Here is a 19,373-nt window from a genome sequence, read left to right on the forward strand (position 1 = left end):
ACATCATCATTAGAATGTTCCCGAAGCCGTCTTTTGAAAATGCCAGTTTCACCTAAATATGCGTGTTTCCAGTTTGCGCAAGTACGTCTTTGTTTTAATATGCAATACCTTGGTCGGTGCCGTGTGTTTTACTCACACAATGAAATACGGGAATATCTATAATAGTATGTGATTGAGCAATAAGGCTAACCGAAGGAAATTCTAACGTGCTAGCGTTAGGGTCCCCGTGTCGAAGAAAATGGGGTGTCGGTGTCGGCGGAGTTGTCCGTGAGCGAAAATTTTCGTATATATTTAGGTATGTGTATATGCCACACCTTACTATATGACATGCGCTATATGCGGGTTATGCTGCCACCCCCTTTACCTCACTAAAGTTCCTCGTACCTTGCCTTACATTCTTGACATATTTGTTTCTCGTAATTTCGAGAATGACAGCCCATAAACAAATGTCATGAAAAAGAGCACAGACGGGACATGCCTTTTATGTTAAAACTTCTCAGGCTTAAATATTAAAAGTGCAAAATAAAAGTGCCTGCCGGGATTTATCACTCACGGCCAACGCCGCCGACACCGGCTTTTCTGCGACACGAGCTCCTTAACGCTGTCGCGTTAATAACAGAAAGCTGGAAATGACGTAATTGTCTTGGTCCGGCTGTGCAACAACTCCAGGGGGGACCACGTAAGGGGCCGCGTTCCAAAAAAATAACCAGAAAGCTTGCCTTCGTGCATAGCGTTCACCGCCAGCATTTTCCGGTAAACATTACGCTTACATAAGCTTTAGTTGCAGCGAAGCCGGAAAAGCAGTCGGGGATCTTTGAATGCCATGGCGTTCCTCTCTAAAAGGCGAGGCTTATGCGTCCTCCAAATTTTTAAAAAGAGGTTAGAATCAAGGCGCGAATAAAGACAATTTTAATATAAAGGATATAGAGCATTAATTTCATTGAATCGAGTGTTGGTGAGGTCAACAAAAGAAATTAACACGGTAATTGTTTTGTTTCAGTTAAAGAAGCAAACACTGCGCAACAAACACCCCTGCGACTACAGCCTTTAGTGTCGAGGCCCTAGTGTCCATAATATTACCAGAATTCTTAGACCTAAATCACTCTTGCAGAGTGAAGCTTCGAGTAATATTTTTACGCGTGGAAAGACACAGACAAAACAGACTATTTACATTGTATTTACACAAACTGCAGCCAGAGCGCAAGATAGACACTCCGCTCACGCCAACAGCCTCCACACTTCAACGTCTTTCTCGTGGTGGCTTGTCGCTTCAGCATGTGTCGATGGTGTCGCAATATCTTTCACTGGTTTGAATATCACCGGCAGTATAACAATGCGCGGTCTATTGATTCTTTTTCTTGCAATTATGGCATAGAGAGGTCATCGTCAGACCAGCCCCGTGTAAATAAAAAATACAATTGTGGGATGCGACAGCATAATCTGCTGTACGTATCTTCCACATTTCCCAGGACTAGCATAAGGAGTGACTGCTGTACATTGGCGTGAAACTGGTCACGTGGCTCCAAGCGCAGCCTTCATCCTTCTCATTCATCGCGAGTTGCGCTCAAAGGAGCTGCGAGTGTGCTCATTGATCCATTCGGCTCGTAAACGGTTCAACGCTGATGCCAAAGTTGTTGTCACCTCTTATCGCGATAGCAATTACTTGGACGCCATAAGGGGCGATCACATCGTCTGCGCCATAGAGTTTCTCACTACATTACCTAGAGGGAAATCTGGCGCTGCTGCGCTGTGGTATGCATGGGAATGCCGGTATATTGTGACTTCGGATTGGCATTGTTATCGGAGAGACAGGACACCTTGAAGACGCGCTTGGCAAGCACCGTTCCGTCTGTCACAATGATTCATTTTCTACTAAAACAGCACGTGAGAAGCTGTTTAACTTTATTATTACGCAAAAACATGTTTTGTTTAACTATGAGAGCTTGTTATTGCGTGTACGACTATTTGTTACGTAAAAAGTATCAGCGGGCCGCTAAAGTTGGAGGACAGACGACAAGGTACGTGCTCGCTTTGAAACAGTTTGTCGTCTGTTCTTGCCTTTCTTCTCTTGGTCATGCATTGTAGGTGAGTAAAGACGCAATATGCATGAATGGAAACATTTTATGAAGATTTTAATTTGAGAACGCGTTATTTGTGTAGCCATATGCACGTTTTAGACGAAGCTTCTTACAACACCAGCCAACACGAGCCTCGCAGACACATATACCGTCATTCCCATGCCGGCACGGTGCCCCCTTAAGAAACTCCCATAGACGGTGAGGCCAGTTTTCCCTCTAGGTGTTATAGTGAGAAACTCTATGGTCTGCGCCGCCGCCGCCATTGTGTCCTGGTATCGACGGTGCATGCGCAGGAACGATGCGCACACACCGCGTTTGCGACGCCTATTGCGCTGCTAAAAAGGAAATTGCAGTATATCCCTGTTTACATGGATGCGATGCGCTAGATGGTCGATGCGATGCGCCAGTTTCACATTCAAGTAAACGCGGCTAAAAGTCCCGGCCACACCAACCGCATTTCCATTGGCGCGAAATACAATAAAAGGAAAAAAGAAAGAAAGCCTGTCTATCGTGGACTGGGTGCACGTTAATGCACCCGAGGTGTTCAAAATTAATCCCGATTCACCATTTACGCCGTGCTTCACAATCGAATAGTGGTTTTGGCCTGCCACGTCCGACACACCCATGATGCCTGGCAGGATCCCGGGTGCTGTTTACGCTGCGCAGCAGCCCAGACCTCATCTGCTTCCTATCGTCGTCATTGCATTACCCTTCGAACGAAACTACAATTAATAAAATACACTTTTAGACTCGCATTTCTAAATGTGCCACAAAGCGGCCCACTGCTTCATCAAATACACGTTTCCCTTCGGTGTTATGGCCAATCCCTCGAAAAGCGAGGTCACCGAACGACAATCGGTGATATGTTGTTTAAAAGGGATTCTTTCTCTCTACTAGGTAGCCGTCATTCTTGTACTAATCAGCACAGGCGCGGTACGTAATACTGAAATAAATATTGCTGCCGCAAAGTGCTGCGTCTCCCTTTGACTATTTGACACTTGGTGCCCGTGTTGGATTCATCTTCGAGAAAGCCGATATTCGTCCCACTCTAACGAAGCGCCCCCCCCCCCTATTTTTTGTGTGATCATTGAGCAGGACTGGCTATGTGACAGTGACTAAGCTCAGTGACGTAACACTGCGATGAAGCCCTTCACTGGCGTCGCTCGCATTCCTGGGTTAGGCTTACGAATCACCACTCTGGCTCACACGTGTGCTCGCAAGCAGCTGCCTTTTGACTTTTTTTATAAATCGCGATTTAACGTTCGACATTGTGACACGCGCTAACAGTACGCTTCTCGAGCTGGTCGATTACCTGGGCACCATGTCATTCAGACAAGACTTCAGGTAGGTGTTTATAATTTGAAGCACGGTGACGGCGGAAGCCCAAGCCATACATGCTACGGTCACTCCGGAGCACGTGGAACAAGAAATGTGCTCTCATTGAAATTCTTGGGAGTTCCGGCAGTGTCACTTTGTTATCATCTCCATGGGCATGTAACCGGCGCAGCCGAGTGCCTGCAGGGAGACATCTCCCAAGGGCGTGATTTTCACGACCGATATGCTGGCATGGGGCAGGGACAGGCGCAACCAGGCTTCCGGTGGAAGTTGCAGGGCCCTGTGCAAACACAAAACATGCACCACAAACCATAGAGCTTTCTACTCGCACTACGTCAGGGAACTGTGGCGGTGCGATCGTTCAGGTAACGTGGGAATGATGGCTAGTTCATTGATTCGTCTGAGCTTCTTGCTTGTGGCTTTATCTGCTATGCTTTATCTTCCTCATAGCTTGCCTATATGATGAAGCAGTCCCTTCTTCTGTACGCATAAGGCAATGAGACACTGCTTGCGTGCGTAATCGGCGCGAGTTGTTCCAATTATGACGTTATATTCTGATGAAAATTACCACAAATCATTTTAAGCCAGAATGACAAAGGTAATCCAAATATATGTGCCAAGTATTATTGCCCCGATGACAGAACCACCACGCTAGCAGCTCCCATAAACGATAGCGCCGGACTTCCCTCTGGTAATTTTCGTGGGGAACTCTATGCCCGCTTGTGCTCGAGATCATTCGAAGAAGAAGCAATTCGAGATCATTCGAAGAAGAAGCAAAGAAGCAATAAGAAGCAATTACGGAAGAAGATAATCTCTATCGCGGTTCGAAGCCACATGTGGGCGGAACAACACCGCAATCTGTTTAATGTTACCAAACCATGCTTTAGGAGATAATTGCCGCAAGTTTGTGCGAGGCCGTGGAGCCTCGTTCTACAAACGTCGATTGCGGCGTCAACGACGGCGAAAAGCGTCCGCAAGGCTCGATTCACACAACCGGCCGCACCGCTGATCGAGTCCGTCTGCAGACCATGCAGCGTGACGTCACGATTGAGCTCCAGCGACACCCCCCGCCCCTAGCGGCTCGTCAGCCATGGCCTTGAGGGCAGCGGATCGATTAGGCGGCCGTGTGCCACATCACGCTTTCTTCAGCGGCACTCTATCCGTCTTGAGAACGCAGCTGAAAGTAATTTACGAAATCCCAGAACCACTGCCGTTTCCTGTTGTCCTGTTCCTTCCTGCCTGTGTTGCGGAGCTTGCTCACCCGTCTTTCAGTGGCATGGTGATATACGTTAGAAATGCCTCGAGATTTCGTAGCACTCCGAAATCGGGCACACAAAGAAAGCTACCTGCAGCCACGCAGCCACGTTCGTCTACGCATGTATTTGCATACCTGCACACCCAGTAGCGGATCACGTTCGTGTGGCAGACGATGATCTCGTGCGAGTCCTCCTGCTGAGTGGGAGGCGCCCGGTGGAAGTACTTGCGGAAGCCGGCTTCGATGCGGGCGCCCTCTACGAAAAACTGAGAACGAACACCCCTCTCAACCCGGGACTGTGAAGCATGGAATGGCACACGGACACACACAAAAACATATATGCATTACGGCCTCTACATAAATAAATAAACAAACAAATAAATAAGTAAATGCAGATTGCATACTGTCTAGGCATTGCTAGAATGCACTTAAAATTGTCGCTTCTGTACCTTAAAACAAATGCCCTCATTTGTCACCCAAAGCAGTTTAGCTGCGAATAATGTCCTTTAGTTACAGGCCGTCTCTTACGATGTACCGGCGGAAACGCCTTTTTCGAGCGCAACACTGCGTGTCAAAAAAAAAGAAATGAAAGAAAGAAAGCGAGACCGCGCGCTGTTCAGCGTAAAAGTGAATAATTGGCTTAAATTTTATATAACTGTGCACCTAAGTCCGAGTGGCGATGTTCATTCGAAAATTCTTATATAGCACTTTAAAGCAGAGAGGCAAATTTTCGCGCTGCTCTAGTACAGGCACGGGGGTAGCCGATTCCGGTAGACGGAACGCAGTGGTAAACACGGTGGTAGACACAAACCCAGTTGCGAGACAGCGTGACTGTGCCTCTGGGCACATTATTCTCTCACTTGTCAAATTCCGCCATGTTATCGAATTTGGTAATGGCAGCATTTTTGAGCCAATCACAGCTACAGGCTGATGTGCGTGGGCATCTCTGATTGGCTCAAAATGCCGCTATTGGAAAATTCGACAACATGGCGGAATCTCTCACCGCCCAGAATAGTGCCCCGGGATAGATGTTATAATCAAATGGGTAGATGCTAATCTCTTCGGGATAAGTGTGCATACAACAGCATTCCCGCGTCCTTTTAATTTACGAAATCCCAGAACCACTGCCGTTTCCTGTTGTCCTGTTCCTTCCTGCCTGTGTTGCCTGTGTTGTGTTTCATCTAGGTAAACATGCAAGAAGCTACATGGCTAAATACATCAGGCGATAGCTGAATCTGTCAATAAACAGTACACATAATTATTGTACGCTTGTTCGCAGATGTACTGCCGTTCACGGGATGCCATAACAGTGGACGAGCAGACGTGAGTATACATATATAGCAGTGCTGATCTCACTGCCATCTCGTTGAGTTCAAGGAAAGCTTACAAAACCGTTCTTGCGACTACGTGCTTTAGTCGTATATATATGCTACTGAGTTACTGTCGTAAAGGCTTTGGCAACGGCATGATCATAAAGGTACGGTAGCCTCTTTTTTTAACGTGATATCGTTATGGGCGCCGTGTCGCAGAAAATCCGATGTCGACGTCGACGGAGTTGTCCGCGAACGAAAGATTTTCTTAAATATTTAGGTATATGCATATGCCACGCTTTGGTATATGACGTGCGGTATATACGGGTTGTATTGCCGCACCATACTATCATTAGAAATTACGGAGCATACACAATGGGAGGCGGCGCTGTCCAGCTCACAGGAAGAGGTCCAAAGGGCCATTATCCAACAAGCAAGACGGCGCGCGGAAGCCAGTGGGGCCCTTGTCTAGGGGCTCCACCCATTGAGCGTTTGATTCTTCAATAAAGTTGTTGTTCTTCTTCCTCTTCTTCATACTTCGTCTTACATTCTTGACAAAGTTATTCCCCGGAATTTTGAGAACGACATTCTACAAACAAATGTCGCGAAACAAAACACCGGCATCACATTCCCTTTATGTTACATCTTCTATGACTTAAACATTACGAGTGCAAAACAATAGCAGAAGCCTGAAAGCTATGCGATTTGCTTGGAGCGGCTGTGCGCTACATCCGTGATCGGCCCACGCAAGAGGCCGCGTTTCAACCAGAATGCTCGCCTTCGTTCGCCGCCAGCTTTTCCCGGTAAACGTTACGGTTATACAAGCTGCAGTTGCCGAGAAGTGTGAGAAGCAGTCAGGGATCTCTGAATGCGACGGCGTTCCCCTCTAAAAAATGGTCAGGCTTAGCTTGGTTAAGCCAAGAATGCGTTGCATATTACGCGAGTTGGGGCCCAGCTTTTCCTCCGGCTGTCGTGACGTCACGTCACGTGGTTGCGCTAAAGGTCAATGGTGGCTGACCGGCCGCGCACAAGGGCTGAACTGAGTGATTGCAATATGCAACGCATAAAAATAGAAGCAACTTAATAACAAACATAGCAAGCTTAAAAGAGAATAGACCCACATATGAGACGCGCAGCAATGAACAATGGCTCATACCCTCAATGGTGGCTGTGCGGCCGCGCTCAAGGGCTGAACTGAGTGATTGCAATATGCAACGCATAAAAGCGAGGTATCCTCCACATGGCCTCCAAGATACCGCGCGTTAAGGGGTTTTGCGTTTGTGTTTGTGTGTGCGTGTGATTTTTTTTTCTTTTCTCAGAAAAGCAAGTAGGACATTAGCGAAAATAAGAACGAGAGCTTAGTGGCCCACCCCACCACACCGTTTCAAAGGGGACGCTCATAGCATCCACCCATCCATCTGGCGCCCATAGAGAAGGCTGTATACAAGGCAGACTGCGCGAAATCTCAACGTTCGCATTGCGCCTATTTCCACGTTTTGAGGAATACTTTCACGGACTATATCCCAGGCAACTTGCCAGATCAGCCTTGTGCTCTGCTTCGAACATTTTGCCGTTTCAACCATTCAGTCATTTTTTGCCCTGATTTTTTTTCCAGTGCTTTTCTATATTTATTGACTTGCAGTGCCTTAGTCCGTGCTAATGTTATGTTTATTCAGTTATATTTTCTAGACAAATCATGCGCGGGTTCACACTCCATTCCTTGTAGGTGAACCTTCTGCTTATCGTAGATGGCGGAGTTTAATTGTTAGCCGCCTTGTTTCTCTCTCTCTCTCTCTCTCTCTCTCTCTCTCTCTCTCTCTCTCTCTCTCTCTCTCTCTCTCTTTTCTTTTTTGCTCCTTTGGCATTGCGGAGGTTTAGCAGTTGATATGCAATTTTCACGTTTTACGCCTACTCTGTATTACAATTATGTTCGCGTACCATTTACTAGCATCTTCCCCTGGACACCTTTTCTTGTTTTCAGTTTTCGTTTCAACTGTACTTTATAGTATTGACTGTTTGACGTTGGGTGCTATTGCGTTATGCGAGTAATTATTTTGTTATTTTGACGCTTTTTTCGTTTTTTGTCTCGTTGAATTAAGCTTGCTTTACGTTGACGCCAACCGCATTCCTCCCTTACCCGATGTCTTTGGGCAGGGCTTTGTAAGGTATTCATAACCGAATATATTTTTAAAAAGAACGTGCCGTAAGAAGACGTTCGGAAAAGCGACTAATATTTTTGCGTTCGATGCAAACGAAATTTTATTCATTAGTCGTTTTGGTTATCGTAATGCCTGCTTGTGCGGCAACCACATATGTGTTTCTCGCTTGGTGCGCAATTTCTCGCTCCATCTGGCCTGATTAAAGAAACCTGCGTGTTCTGCATCGAGAGTTTGCGTGCCATTGCCTGCTGCGTGTCGCAGTATCGGGCAAGATGGAACCCGCCGTGGTTGCTCAGTGGCTATGGTGTTGGGCTGCTGAGCACGAGGTCGCGGGATCGAATCCCGGCCACGGCGGCCGCATTTCGATAGGGGCGAAATGCGAAAACATCCGTGTACTTAGATTTAGGTGCACGTTAGAGAACCCCGGGTGGTCCAAATTTCCGGAGTCCCCCGCTACGGCGGGCCTCATAATCAGAAAGTGGTTTTGGCACGTAAAACCCCATAATTTGATTTTAAATAACATATTTAAACACGTCGGACGAACTGGCCCAAAGTCCCGCCCCTTCTTGAATCTCTATTACGAGAAGGTTACGTTTCTGTCCGTCGGGCTCCACGTCGTAAGCCTGAAGGGTGGCTCGGGGGGCACGGGCGCCCCCTCGCAGATGAGCTCGCACGACTCGATCGGAAGCGGCGCCAGGTGCTTGTGGATGATCTCGGCCGTTTCGGTGGCCCGCGTCATGGTCGAGTGCACCATCCTCGTGAACGGGATGCCCGTCTGCTTTAACCGCCGACCCGTCAGATCCGCCTGCTTGCGACCTACGAATGCGGGGAAGCAGAGAAACCCATTAAGCGTTCGCGAACAAATTATACGCGGCCTTCGTCAAAATGAAATGAAGCACGAGGAGCGTGAGTGGTTTTTTTTTTTTTTTTTACGTGCTGACTTGTGAGAATATACGGAGTTGTGTCGAGTAGAACGCCGATTATCGCTAGACCACCAGCAGAAACGAAGAAAAAAGAAGCTTGATCCGGCAAAATATAAAGGAACGTGAAGAAAGATTGGATGATTATTGTCGATGTACACGAATAGTCGAACTCTTCTAGAAAGCTACTCGTGTCATTATTTATTTATTTATTTATTTATTTATTTATTTATTTATTTATTTATTTACATCTACCAGGCCTTCGAGAAGGCATCGTGCAAGGGGGAAATACAGTAACATATTAGTATGGAATCGGGAAAAAGAAACATCAGTACAATGAAAGGAATATGCACGCAACATGGAAAATTAATATGACATTAGCAAACACAATATGTAGAACAATACCAATAAACGATAAATACAATAACATAATAGACATAATAGCATAACAACATTATAAACGTTTTTGCATTTATACAGTAGTAAAAAAAATTAGGATCACTGAAATTCTTTTATTAGCATGTAGAAAAATGCATGAAAGAAATTAAAAGAAGGCAAGACGTGTTAGACGCTTGAATGGGCATATTGATGGATTAGAAGATTGCGAAATGCGCTGTGTTTAGACTGGCAAGTGATGCTATCTGGTAGATAATAATACGCTTGAAGACGCACACTCGTTGGAGCGAGGATATTAAGGCAGTGCGTGTCGTTCTATTGCCTGATTCCGCAAAGGACGAAGCCGTTAACCCAGCACATCTCTAGCGGTACAATGCAGGTGCCTGTACGCATATAAGCCTATCCGTCTTATTTGTATTGCCTCCAGCGCCGCCAGCCAGAAGGCGGAACGCGCAACGCTACCTAGATATCGCAAGGCCTGTACACTCTGCTTTATAACGCTATGCTATTATAGGCAGCCGAAATTTTTCATACGTGACGAAAGCGGTGACGTCAAAATAACCGCGGCATTTCTGAGTAGCGTTCCCTTTATAGATTCTACACTCTTAGGCAAAGTTACACCCTTTGGCTTGCCCCTTCTGCCACACAACAATAATCGTTATCTGCCTTGATGCGTTTCCTTTCTTTAACGCTGCGAGCCCGGAACTTTACAGTAACGAACGGCACGCGCGTTATCAGAAGGGGCACTCCAAAGGGTGTAAACTGCTCTATGCTGATAACGCGCGTGCCGTTTGTTACTGGAATGTACCGGGCTCGCAGCGTTAAAGAAAGGAAACGCATCAAGGCAGATAACGATTATAGTTGTGTGGCAGAAGGGGCAAGCCAAAGGGTGTAACTTTGCCTAAGAGTGTAGTGGCATGACGTCGTAAAGCAGATCGAGTGTACAGGTTTTGTGCTATCTAGGTAGGCTTTGGAAGGCGACTGCCACCCTCGTCTCCCGTTTCCAGGTGAGGAGGTGGTGGAAGATGGAAGGGCTGTCTTTCCCGGGCTCTCCACGGCAGCATGCATAAACTTTCGCACGTCCCGAAGAGTATCACGCGAAAGCATGCGCTTCTCAAAGAGCTCTAATAGCTGGCGTTTCGCGACGAATGCGCCCAACCACTCGGTTGTGCAAGAGTAGCACGTGGAATTTGCACAGGCACCTTTGTATATCCGGCGGCGAAAGTCCGACCGCCACCCTCTTCCATGAAAAACGGTGGACGAGAAAAAGAAAGCTATTCGCTTTAAAATGAAGGAGTATGCGTGCCTATACTATTAACTATATGGAGCCATGAAGACATGCATTTATAGGCTCCCTAAGTATTACGTTTTCGTTACATGCGGTTTTTGCAAGCGACCCTCTATGCTGACCATATACCGATAGCCATATTGCGGCGAAACCTGTAGTTTCAGGCATATTGGCACTGCTTGTGGAGCTGTTACTTTAAAGGACATACCATGCAACCTTAAAAAAATTATTTTGCGTGTTTTACATTAAAGTTCCTTATACTGCAATTTAGATATGAAGACGAAATATGCGGACTAACCAGAGCAAGTCCGTTGGCTTTGCAAATATATACTGTTAGCCATCAGATATATGTGCTTGGCTTCATTGACAGTCGAGGGAAGAGGTACCCCTGTTCTAACATTTCCGCAGCAATATAGAATTCTATGGATACGCAATGTTTCAAAAATGTTACCGACGATTACGATACTCCCTATAGGGAGTATCGTACTCTCTCTCCAAATTCGCACGATAGTGCGAATTTGGAGAGAGAGTAAACGTTTATTGTAATAGAGGCTGTTTGATTATGGTGGGCGGAGTACCTCCTCCAGGGCCCCACTGATTACAGCGGCTCGCCGGGCCTGGTCAAGGGTCGCCAGTTGGCTTCCCAATTCCACTTCCACGAGTCGCGCCTCCCACGACCAGTTATGTAGAGTGTTGTCTAGCAGCGGCGAGGTGGCAGCCGCCGGACGTAACGCGCACTGGAATGTTATGTGTTCCAATGTCGGTGTTCCTGGAGTGCAGATCTTTGGGTGCCCTGAATTCGTGATACATTGTGGCAAATAGCTTGCTCCTGAACGACAGTGCCCTCTCGGCGGAGGCGCCTAGCCTCTGCTCGGTCAGATGGTTTAGCATCTGCGGCACGCGAAGAGATTCCATCGGTTGCGTGGCTCACTGTTCAGAAAGAACAGTGAGCCAGCAGTGAGCCAGTCTCTTCCTTTGTTTCCCAATATGAATGCAATGGCATATCCGTTGATATGTTATGGCTGCAATTCAAAGATTTAGTGATGCACTGCACAAAATGTTTCATTCCACACAAAAAGGTTGTAAAACGTACTTGCAAGCCATGGATGACTAAAGAAATAGCCAGGGCAGGCCGTAAAGTAAAAAAAGCAAGGAAACGGTTTCTACAACGACCTTCACCTGAGGGCGCACACCAGTTATCTGAACTGCAACTGCTTCTCAAGAATGCTATAAAAAAAAGTAAAGACCATTATCAGAGTGTACGTTTAAAAGAGTTTCTTGTTGCGTCGCCAGCAAAATTTTGGCGTCACTTGTCGCCAAAGAAGCAATCGGTTTCAAACCTTATCATAAATGGCACTGCTGTAACAGATCGAGGGGACGTAGCCAATGCACTAAACCTTTACTTCTGTTCCGTGTTCACCAGAGATGATGACGTAATTCCACAATTCAATGCTTTTGACGGAATTCCTGCAATAAATAATCTATCTATTAGTGAAGAGGGTGTACTGAAAATCCTGCTCAATCTAGATGTCAGAAAGTCGCCGGGAATTGACGGCATTCCTGCTTCTTTTCTCTTCCGTTACGCTGAATGGTGCGCAAAGTACTTATGCTTGATCTTTGATAAATCATTGTCCTGTGCTGAACTTCCGAACGATTGGAAACATGCTAAAATCACACCGATACCCAAAACCAGCGACCGGTCTCTTGTTTCTTCCTACAGGCCTATTTCCTTGCTATGTACATGTGCGAAGGTACTTGAGCACATTATTTTCGCGCATATTTCCACTTTTGCTGAGGAAAACTGCATTATTGATAGCCGACAGCATGGTTTCCGTCGCAAACATTCCACGGTAACGCAGTTACTAGAGATTGTCCACGACCTCGCAGCAGCATTAGATAGGGGCAGCCAAATAGACATGATATTTTTGGATTTTGAGAAAGCTTTCGACAGAGTGTGCCACCAAAAACTGCTTTTGAAACTTAAACCTATTCTGAAAAATGATACATTGCTCGCATGGATAGCAGCATACTTATCTTTCAGGCATCAAACAGTATATATAGACGGAATCAGTTCGGACCCTGCCCCTGTAGAGTCCGGTGTTCCTCAGGGCTCCGTCCTGGGACCATTACTTTTCTTGGTATTTATAAATGATATTGCAGCCAACATATCAGTTAAAATACGTCTGTTTGCCGATGATTGCATACTTTACCATGAGATTTTGTGCAACGACGATCAGGAATTGTTAAATATGTCTCTACGTAAAATTCAAGCCTGGTGCTCAACTTGGCAAATGTGCATTAATTTTAAAAAAACAGTAGCTATGACTGTGACACGTAAAGTTAATCCTTTGAAGTTCCGCTACACCATCGATAACAACGCCTTGTCTCAGGTTACAAAATACAAATACTTAGGAGTCATAATTACATCAGATTTGAAATGGAATGACCACATAACGTACACCGTAAATAAGGCAATGAAACAACTTGGATATTTAAGAAGAACCCTTAGTAAATCCTCCACAGAAATTAGACTACTCGCGTACAAAACTTTCATTAGATCAATTCTAGAATATGCAGCAATCGTTTGGGATCCACACACAAAGTGCAATATTACCAAACTTGAAAATGTCCAACGCAAATGCGTCAGGTTCATATATAATTGTTATAGTTGGAAAAAATCCCCATCAGCCCTTTTGCAAACAGCCAATTTAGAGACACTACAGGTAAGACGACACCAGGACAAACTAAAAATGTTCTACTTAATTTACCATAACCAACTTGGAATAAATAAAAATGCATATTTTCATTCAATTACCCAGCGACAAACCCGTTCCTTCCATTCAAAGAAGGTGAGCGAGTTCTTGTGCAGAACAAATACATTCAAAGCCTCATTTTTCCCGAGCACAATTCGTACATGGAATAACCTACCTGCCAATGTGGTTGAGTGTTCGACGGTGTCTTCTTTCTTGAGCGCATTCCGCAATAGCTAACGTTACTTCACATTGTCGTGGCATATTGTTTGTACTCCGCTTTGTATGGCTTATGTGGGTTCTTCTTATGCCGTACTTGCTCGACCAAATGTACATTGTATTCCTACATGCTGTATTGTTATGTACCCCACTCCTGCCTAAAGCCTGACATTCAGGCTGGCAGTATGTATTAAATAAATAAATAAACTGGCTGACACTATTTTGCATTACGATTGCTTCGTCACGTCGTAGCAACAGAGAAGAACGACAGTGTCGAAGCAGTGAGTTACAAATATGCCTCTTCATTGGGCGAACTCGGGCCCGACAAAACAAGTAACGCTCAAACACAAAGACAGTGGCGAGCAGGGACAGCGATCGTCGAAAATCTCCTCTGCGGGCCAACCGCGTCAGTTCTCATACACGACTCGTCGAAGGTTCCAGCGCAATCGCTGTTGTCCGCATGGCTCCCAGAAAGTACTACACAATTCGCGTCGCATCCCGCGTACTTAGATTTAGGTGCACGTTTAAAGAACCCCAGGTGGTCGAAGTTTCCGGAGTCCCCCACTACGGCGTGCCTCATAATCAGAGAGTGGTTTTGGCACGTAAGACCCCATAATTTTTTAAGTTCGCGTCGCACATGCAATCAGATCACCAAAAAGCGTTGGCGACAGCCGCCAACGGAAAGAAATGTCGATAACATTCGACAAACTTTTGATACATGCAGGAGCGTCGAGCGTCGGGAGATAACGCTGAACACTTGTCAGCCGATGAAATGCAGTGAGCGAAGAAAGATTACACAAAAAGGACAACGCGCGGTACTGTGGAGCCATCTCATAGAGATCATGGCAGAACGCGTGCTGCGTGGAATTGCGCTTTTTCTTCTCGCGTGCACCCAGTCGTACGCAGCGGGTCTCACTACCCTACGGCTGACAGGACGTAAAGCAGAGAAATTTTTATTTCCAAAGCTGCGATCAAAAAAAATCAAATCAAATCAAATCAGATCTTTATTTTCCATCAGGTGCTACAGATGGAGGGGCTACGGAAAAAAAGCTGCCACTTGGCGGCTTGACGAGTCCGCAGACCCATATATAAGGCAGCGTCTAGACAGCACCAGAGCATAAACAAGCGATAAACAAATCAAGACACTTGATCAAAGTAAATAAATAAAATAAAAAATCCTGAGCCAGATCAATCAAACACAGTCAACACAAAAGAATGAACAAGTAATAAGCGTATCAGGACACTTCATAAATGCAGAAGAAAAGAAAAAGTCTTGAGCTAGATAAAAACAAACACCAGAATGGCTGAAATCAGGTTAGTCAATGAGCAAACAGGCCTCTAAGTGTAACAGCGGAGCAACTAAATAAATCAAAATTCAATGACTGATAATAGTTTAAAAGAGATGGCAGAGAGAAACATTAGAATTAGAGAATTAGAATTAGAATTAGAGAAGAATTAACGAACTAAAAAAGTTTCACCGTGCTTTAGACTCAAACTAATGCGGGCAATGCAAGGAATGGTAAACAAAGTGTTCGATTTAGAAATCACTACAGATTTCTTTTCTGCTGTGCAATGCCTACCTGTGGATTGCAGTTGTTCTCTTTCATCAACACTCCCTTCACCTTGCGAATTTACGCATAAATAATTTACTTTAACCCTGTTGGGTCCAAACAGTACGTTTGATATCACCGAAAATTAGAGCAGCTTCCTCACCTTTATTTTGCACCGTTGAAAGTACATTTCCAAAAATATCAGTGAAATGTTATTTCAGTCGAAACAAAATTATTATATTAATTATATGTTTAGTAATCGGCTGAGCTATTCAGAACTTAAAACGCGCGACAGGGTATGAAAAATGCTACTGTAGGTCATGCGTTAAGTTCCCCATGCCTTGGTAAAAAACTCAGCGAAGTTAACAGACAGTTTTAGTTACACCTACGTAGAGGCTTTGCGTACGTAGAACTTCTACGTGTGAGCAGTGCGCATGCGCAGAACGTAGCGAGAGCGCGCGCGTCTCACGGACGTATGTGAGATTCAATTCTTTGCGTGCGTTTCTTGCGCACGTAGACAGCTTCGCGCGGGAGTTCCGCAAGGTCACAAACAAGCGATAGCGGGCCGCGCGCGCGCAGACGGCTCGCATCGAAACATGGCGACAGGATTGAATTGGCTACCGCCGTGTTCACATTTCCCGATAGATGGAGCTACGGAGTCCCTCTTGGCGTGCGTCGCGTACGTGTAGCTAAAAGCGTTTCAGATGGCGTGCATGTAAGGTACGTAGGCTTTTCACGTTTGCGTACGTGAAGCCTCTACGTACGTGTAACTATAGGGCTGTCTAATATGATACGTTGAACACTCGGTGGCTAATAACTAAATAAAAGATTTTGTGGACGGCAAATGTAGTCCCGAACCTCACGAGTCGTGCAGAACTTAAGCTCACCAAGCTCTGTAAGCGCGCACTCCTTGTCCGTGGCGCCCTTCACGTTGAACTGACCGTGGCGAATCAGGTAGAGATACCGATCTCGCGTCGGTTTGGCCTTCGTCACTTCATCCTCGTAACGAATCTGCTCGGCCGGTGAAGAGTCCTCCGGTGGTCTCACACAGAAGTGAGGGTCCCGCCTGCAGCGATGGCCAAAATGAAAATAACACTGCAATTTCAGTCAAACAATCATTCAACCAGTGAATCTTTATTTGGCATCCGCTCATTCACCAAAAGAATGGTGGGACAAGAGCTAAAACATGCTGTTGTGATAGTTTGACGATGTTATTGCCCCTATCTATGACAGCAAGAATCTCATCGCATCCCATGCTGGTGAATGTGCTTTAGTAAGCTTCACCACAACAGAAGTACTTGTCGCACTGAACTTTACAGAAACACATTACTAATTATCAGTTAGCAGACGACAATAAACGTACCTGCAAACATAGATCCTAGATAGGCACCTATAGGTGCCTATCTAGGATCTATGTCTGGGATGGCTTTATTATATTCTTATAAGAATATAATAAAGCCACCGACGCAGGACCAGTGCGCTCCTCGGGTTGGGGCTGCCGAAACCGGGACGTGCCGTGGGCTGTCGTATAACATAATACGTTCAAAGGAAATGATGAGGAATAGTCGAACAAGGAATGTCGTCTTAAGTCAGCGTTTCAACAAGTGGACAACCGGGCGGCAACTCAAGGCAGCAACTGCTAACATCAGGGAAGCAACTGCTAAAGCAGTTCCTGCGCTGACGTTGCCCTTCAGATAGTTGCTGCTCTGACGAAAACAGGTCCACGTGACGAAACGTTGGCTTAAATCGACATTCCTTGTTCGATTACTCCTCATCAATATAAGATGCAGATACAATCTCGACCGGGTGAGGTGGGTCTTCACCGCAGGAATCAGGAAACGACGACGAAGCCGGGCATAGTGATGATGAAAAGTAGAAAAGATTGTATTCACTTCATTGGTACATGGATGTGACTCTCATTTGTCCCGAGCGGTTCTGATTAACACGGGGGCTAGCACGGTCTTAAATAACCCCTGGCGGTCCTGTGGTCGTCGACATCTTCTTCCGGAGCCTGTGGAAGTATTAGTGCTGTCAACGTCTGTCCTTTGTGTCAGCCCATGTGGAAAAGGGGGACGCCGGTTCGGAGAAGATAGCAATTATGTTCTCATGGGGAAGCCCGTTTGAATGTTTTTCACACCTGACAGGTCGATCATAACAATGCGTGTGTAGTCTAAGCCCGCGTAACACGAGTTAAACCCTGCAAAGCCCAACAGAGGCACGTTTCCCTTGTGAATGCAATTTAAATCAAGCCTTGTCAAACACACAGTCTGCATCGAAATACTGTAAACTACGGTAATACTTATGCAATACCTGCAATATATTTCACGAAAAAAACTACTTTCTTCTACAGTCCAAAATGCGCAAACATTTGTCGCAACGTAATATGTACACTAATTTCCCATCGTATTCGACATCTTTACTATTCGCACACTCTCACTTTGAGCATCATCAGCATCCTAAACGTGCACCTGAATTTGAAGCTTCAAGTTTATTTATTCTCATGACAACACCGGGATACGAATCAAAACGAAGAGCCACGAAAGGTGGCTTGAGAGTGCACGAGCGTTTTCGCATTCCGTCCTACTCGAGTACAGTCGCCTCGTCCGAGGATCGAACCGGCTTGTCGAGGGGATCCGCGCAGCTCTCACCTGTCCCAGTTGCTGTTCCAGTGTGTGGAACGCGCGAAGTCGGTGCTCCTGTACGACTTGCTCTCCTTCGGCTCCTCGCTGCAGAACACAAACGCCGCAACGCCGCTGCCGAGGAGTCCAGTACCGGCAATGATCCGAACGAGCATCTCGCCTGGATGGACGCGGAGGAACACGTAAGGTTTGTTTGATTCGGTTTGGCTTGGTTTGATGCCTACGAGTACGGCTCAACCCACTACGGGAGATCGGCCATGAATCGAGTGGCAATAGGTAAAAAGGGGAAGAATACCTAAGTAGAATTTAAGAATCGTATTAAATGAATACTTATCGTTAATATTGTGAAATGTTTGTTGATATCAATTTTCAGGGTATATTATGATAAAATTTGAAGTTAATATTCTTGTGCTCGTATTGAAGAAAGTAAAACAATAAAATGTTTGAGGAAACACAGCACGTAGGTCCCCAGTGAACGCGACTAACGTAGGCGACTCGTGCAGGCGACTAACGTAGTACAGATCAGTCGTGGTGGTGGTGGTGGTGGTGGTGGTGATGATGATGGTGGTGATGATGATGATGATGAAGAAGAAGAAGAAGAAGAAGAAGACGACGATGATGATGATGATGATGCCTTTTTTTAATGGCACAAGCCCAATACCAGTGGTGCAGGCCGTTGTTGTTGACGTCTGATAGAAAAGGCACTTACTCACGAGAAGGCCTTGATTATGAATGTGGTGATCTCAGACATTTGCACATAACCACAACGCAGGATTGGCCAAGAAGCGGGCGGTTGAACAATGAGGTTGCTGAGTTTTGTGGGAAGGGGGGGGGGAGGATGGTGGTAATAGTAGTAATGAGAATTTAAAAATTCGCCGACCATTACGATACTCCCTAATGCAAAATTTGAGTGCAGCTCTATACGTGTTTACATTCGCGATATATTGACTGGCGCGGACAATCCCTCTCGTGCGGCGCGTTGCAAACGAATCAAAGTGCTGCGCGACTGCCTCCTTAATCGGGAAATCGCCAGAGGCAGCGCGTAGGTTACGCATGGGCGCTACGCACAGCAGCTGCCACAGACAGACCTCCGCTCATGCAGCGCTTTGTTTCCAGATATGGCGTCGCTGGATGCGCTCGCCGCATGCCTTATCGATTGCGTGAACAGACGGCGAACAGACGATGCGGTGAACAGACGATGGTGAACAGACGGTGCGAGCTGCTTTGGTGCAGATTGTTGCGATCGTCGCCGCAGAACACTTCTTGCGCGGCACTACGGTTTTCTTCTCCCGCATTCGCCATACCCTCCTCCTCCGCCTTCGTCCTAGCGCTCTCATCGCTATCGCCGTCTTTCATCCCCAGCTGCTCTCATTCGCTCGGTTATCCCGAGGTACGCGAGGGGCGCCAGGGTACGCCGAGGGACGACGACGCCCATCAGAGGAACGGGCGCCTAAGACCTGCGCTCTGAAAAATC

At 46.2% G+C, this 19,373-nt stretch overlaps 2 protein-coding genes across 2 annotated transcripts in view; both read right to left on the minus strand.

Moving 5' to 3' along the window:
* The window catches only part of LOC135910623 (uncharacterized), a 19,411-nt gene extending 15,964 nt beyond the window's left edge, over positions 1-3,447 (minus strand). Inside the window, exon 1 of the mRNA XM_065442628.2 lies at positions 3,391-3,447. The gene's annotated coding sequence lies outside the window, so the exon portion shown is untranslated. The remainder of the gene's footprint in view (positions 1-3,390) is intronic.
* On the minus strand, positions 3,418-18,113 carry LOC135910622 (serine/threonine-protein phosphatase PGAM5, mitochondrial-like). The gene is made up of 5 exons (XM_065442627.2): positions 17,909-18,113; positions 16,148-16,326; positions 8,730-8,953; positions 4,804-4,934; positions 3,418-3,693 (listed from the first exon to the last, which is right to left on the minus strand). Exons 1-5 carry the CDS (start codon positions 18,052-18,054, stop codon positions 3,546-3,548), a joined length of 828 nt encoding a protein of 275 aa, XP_065298699.2. The 5' UTR covers positions 18,055-18,113; the 3' UTR covers positions 3,418-3,545.
* Positions 18,114-19,373: the final 1,260 nt, after the last annotated feature.

Source organism: Dermacentor albipictus, chromosome 2, assembly GCF_038994185.2.
Source record: "Dermacentor albipictus isolate Rhodes 1998 colony chromosome 2, USDA_Dalb.pri_finalv2, whole genome shotgun sequence".
Classification (NCBI taxonomy): Eukaryota; Metazoa; Arthropoda; class Arachnida; order Ixodida; family Ixodidae; genus Dermacentor; species Dermacentor albipictus.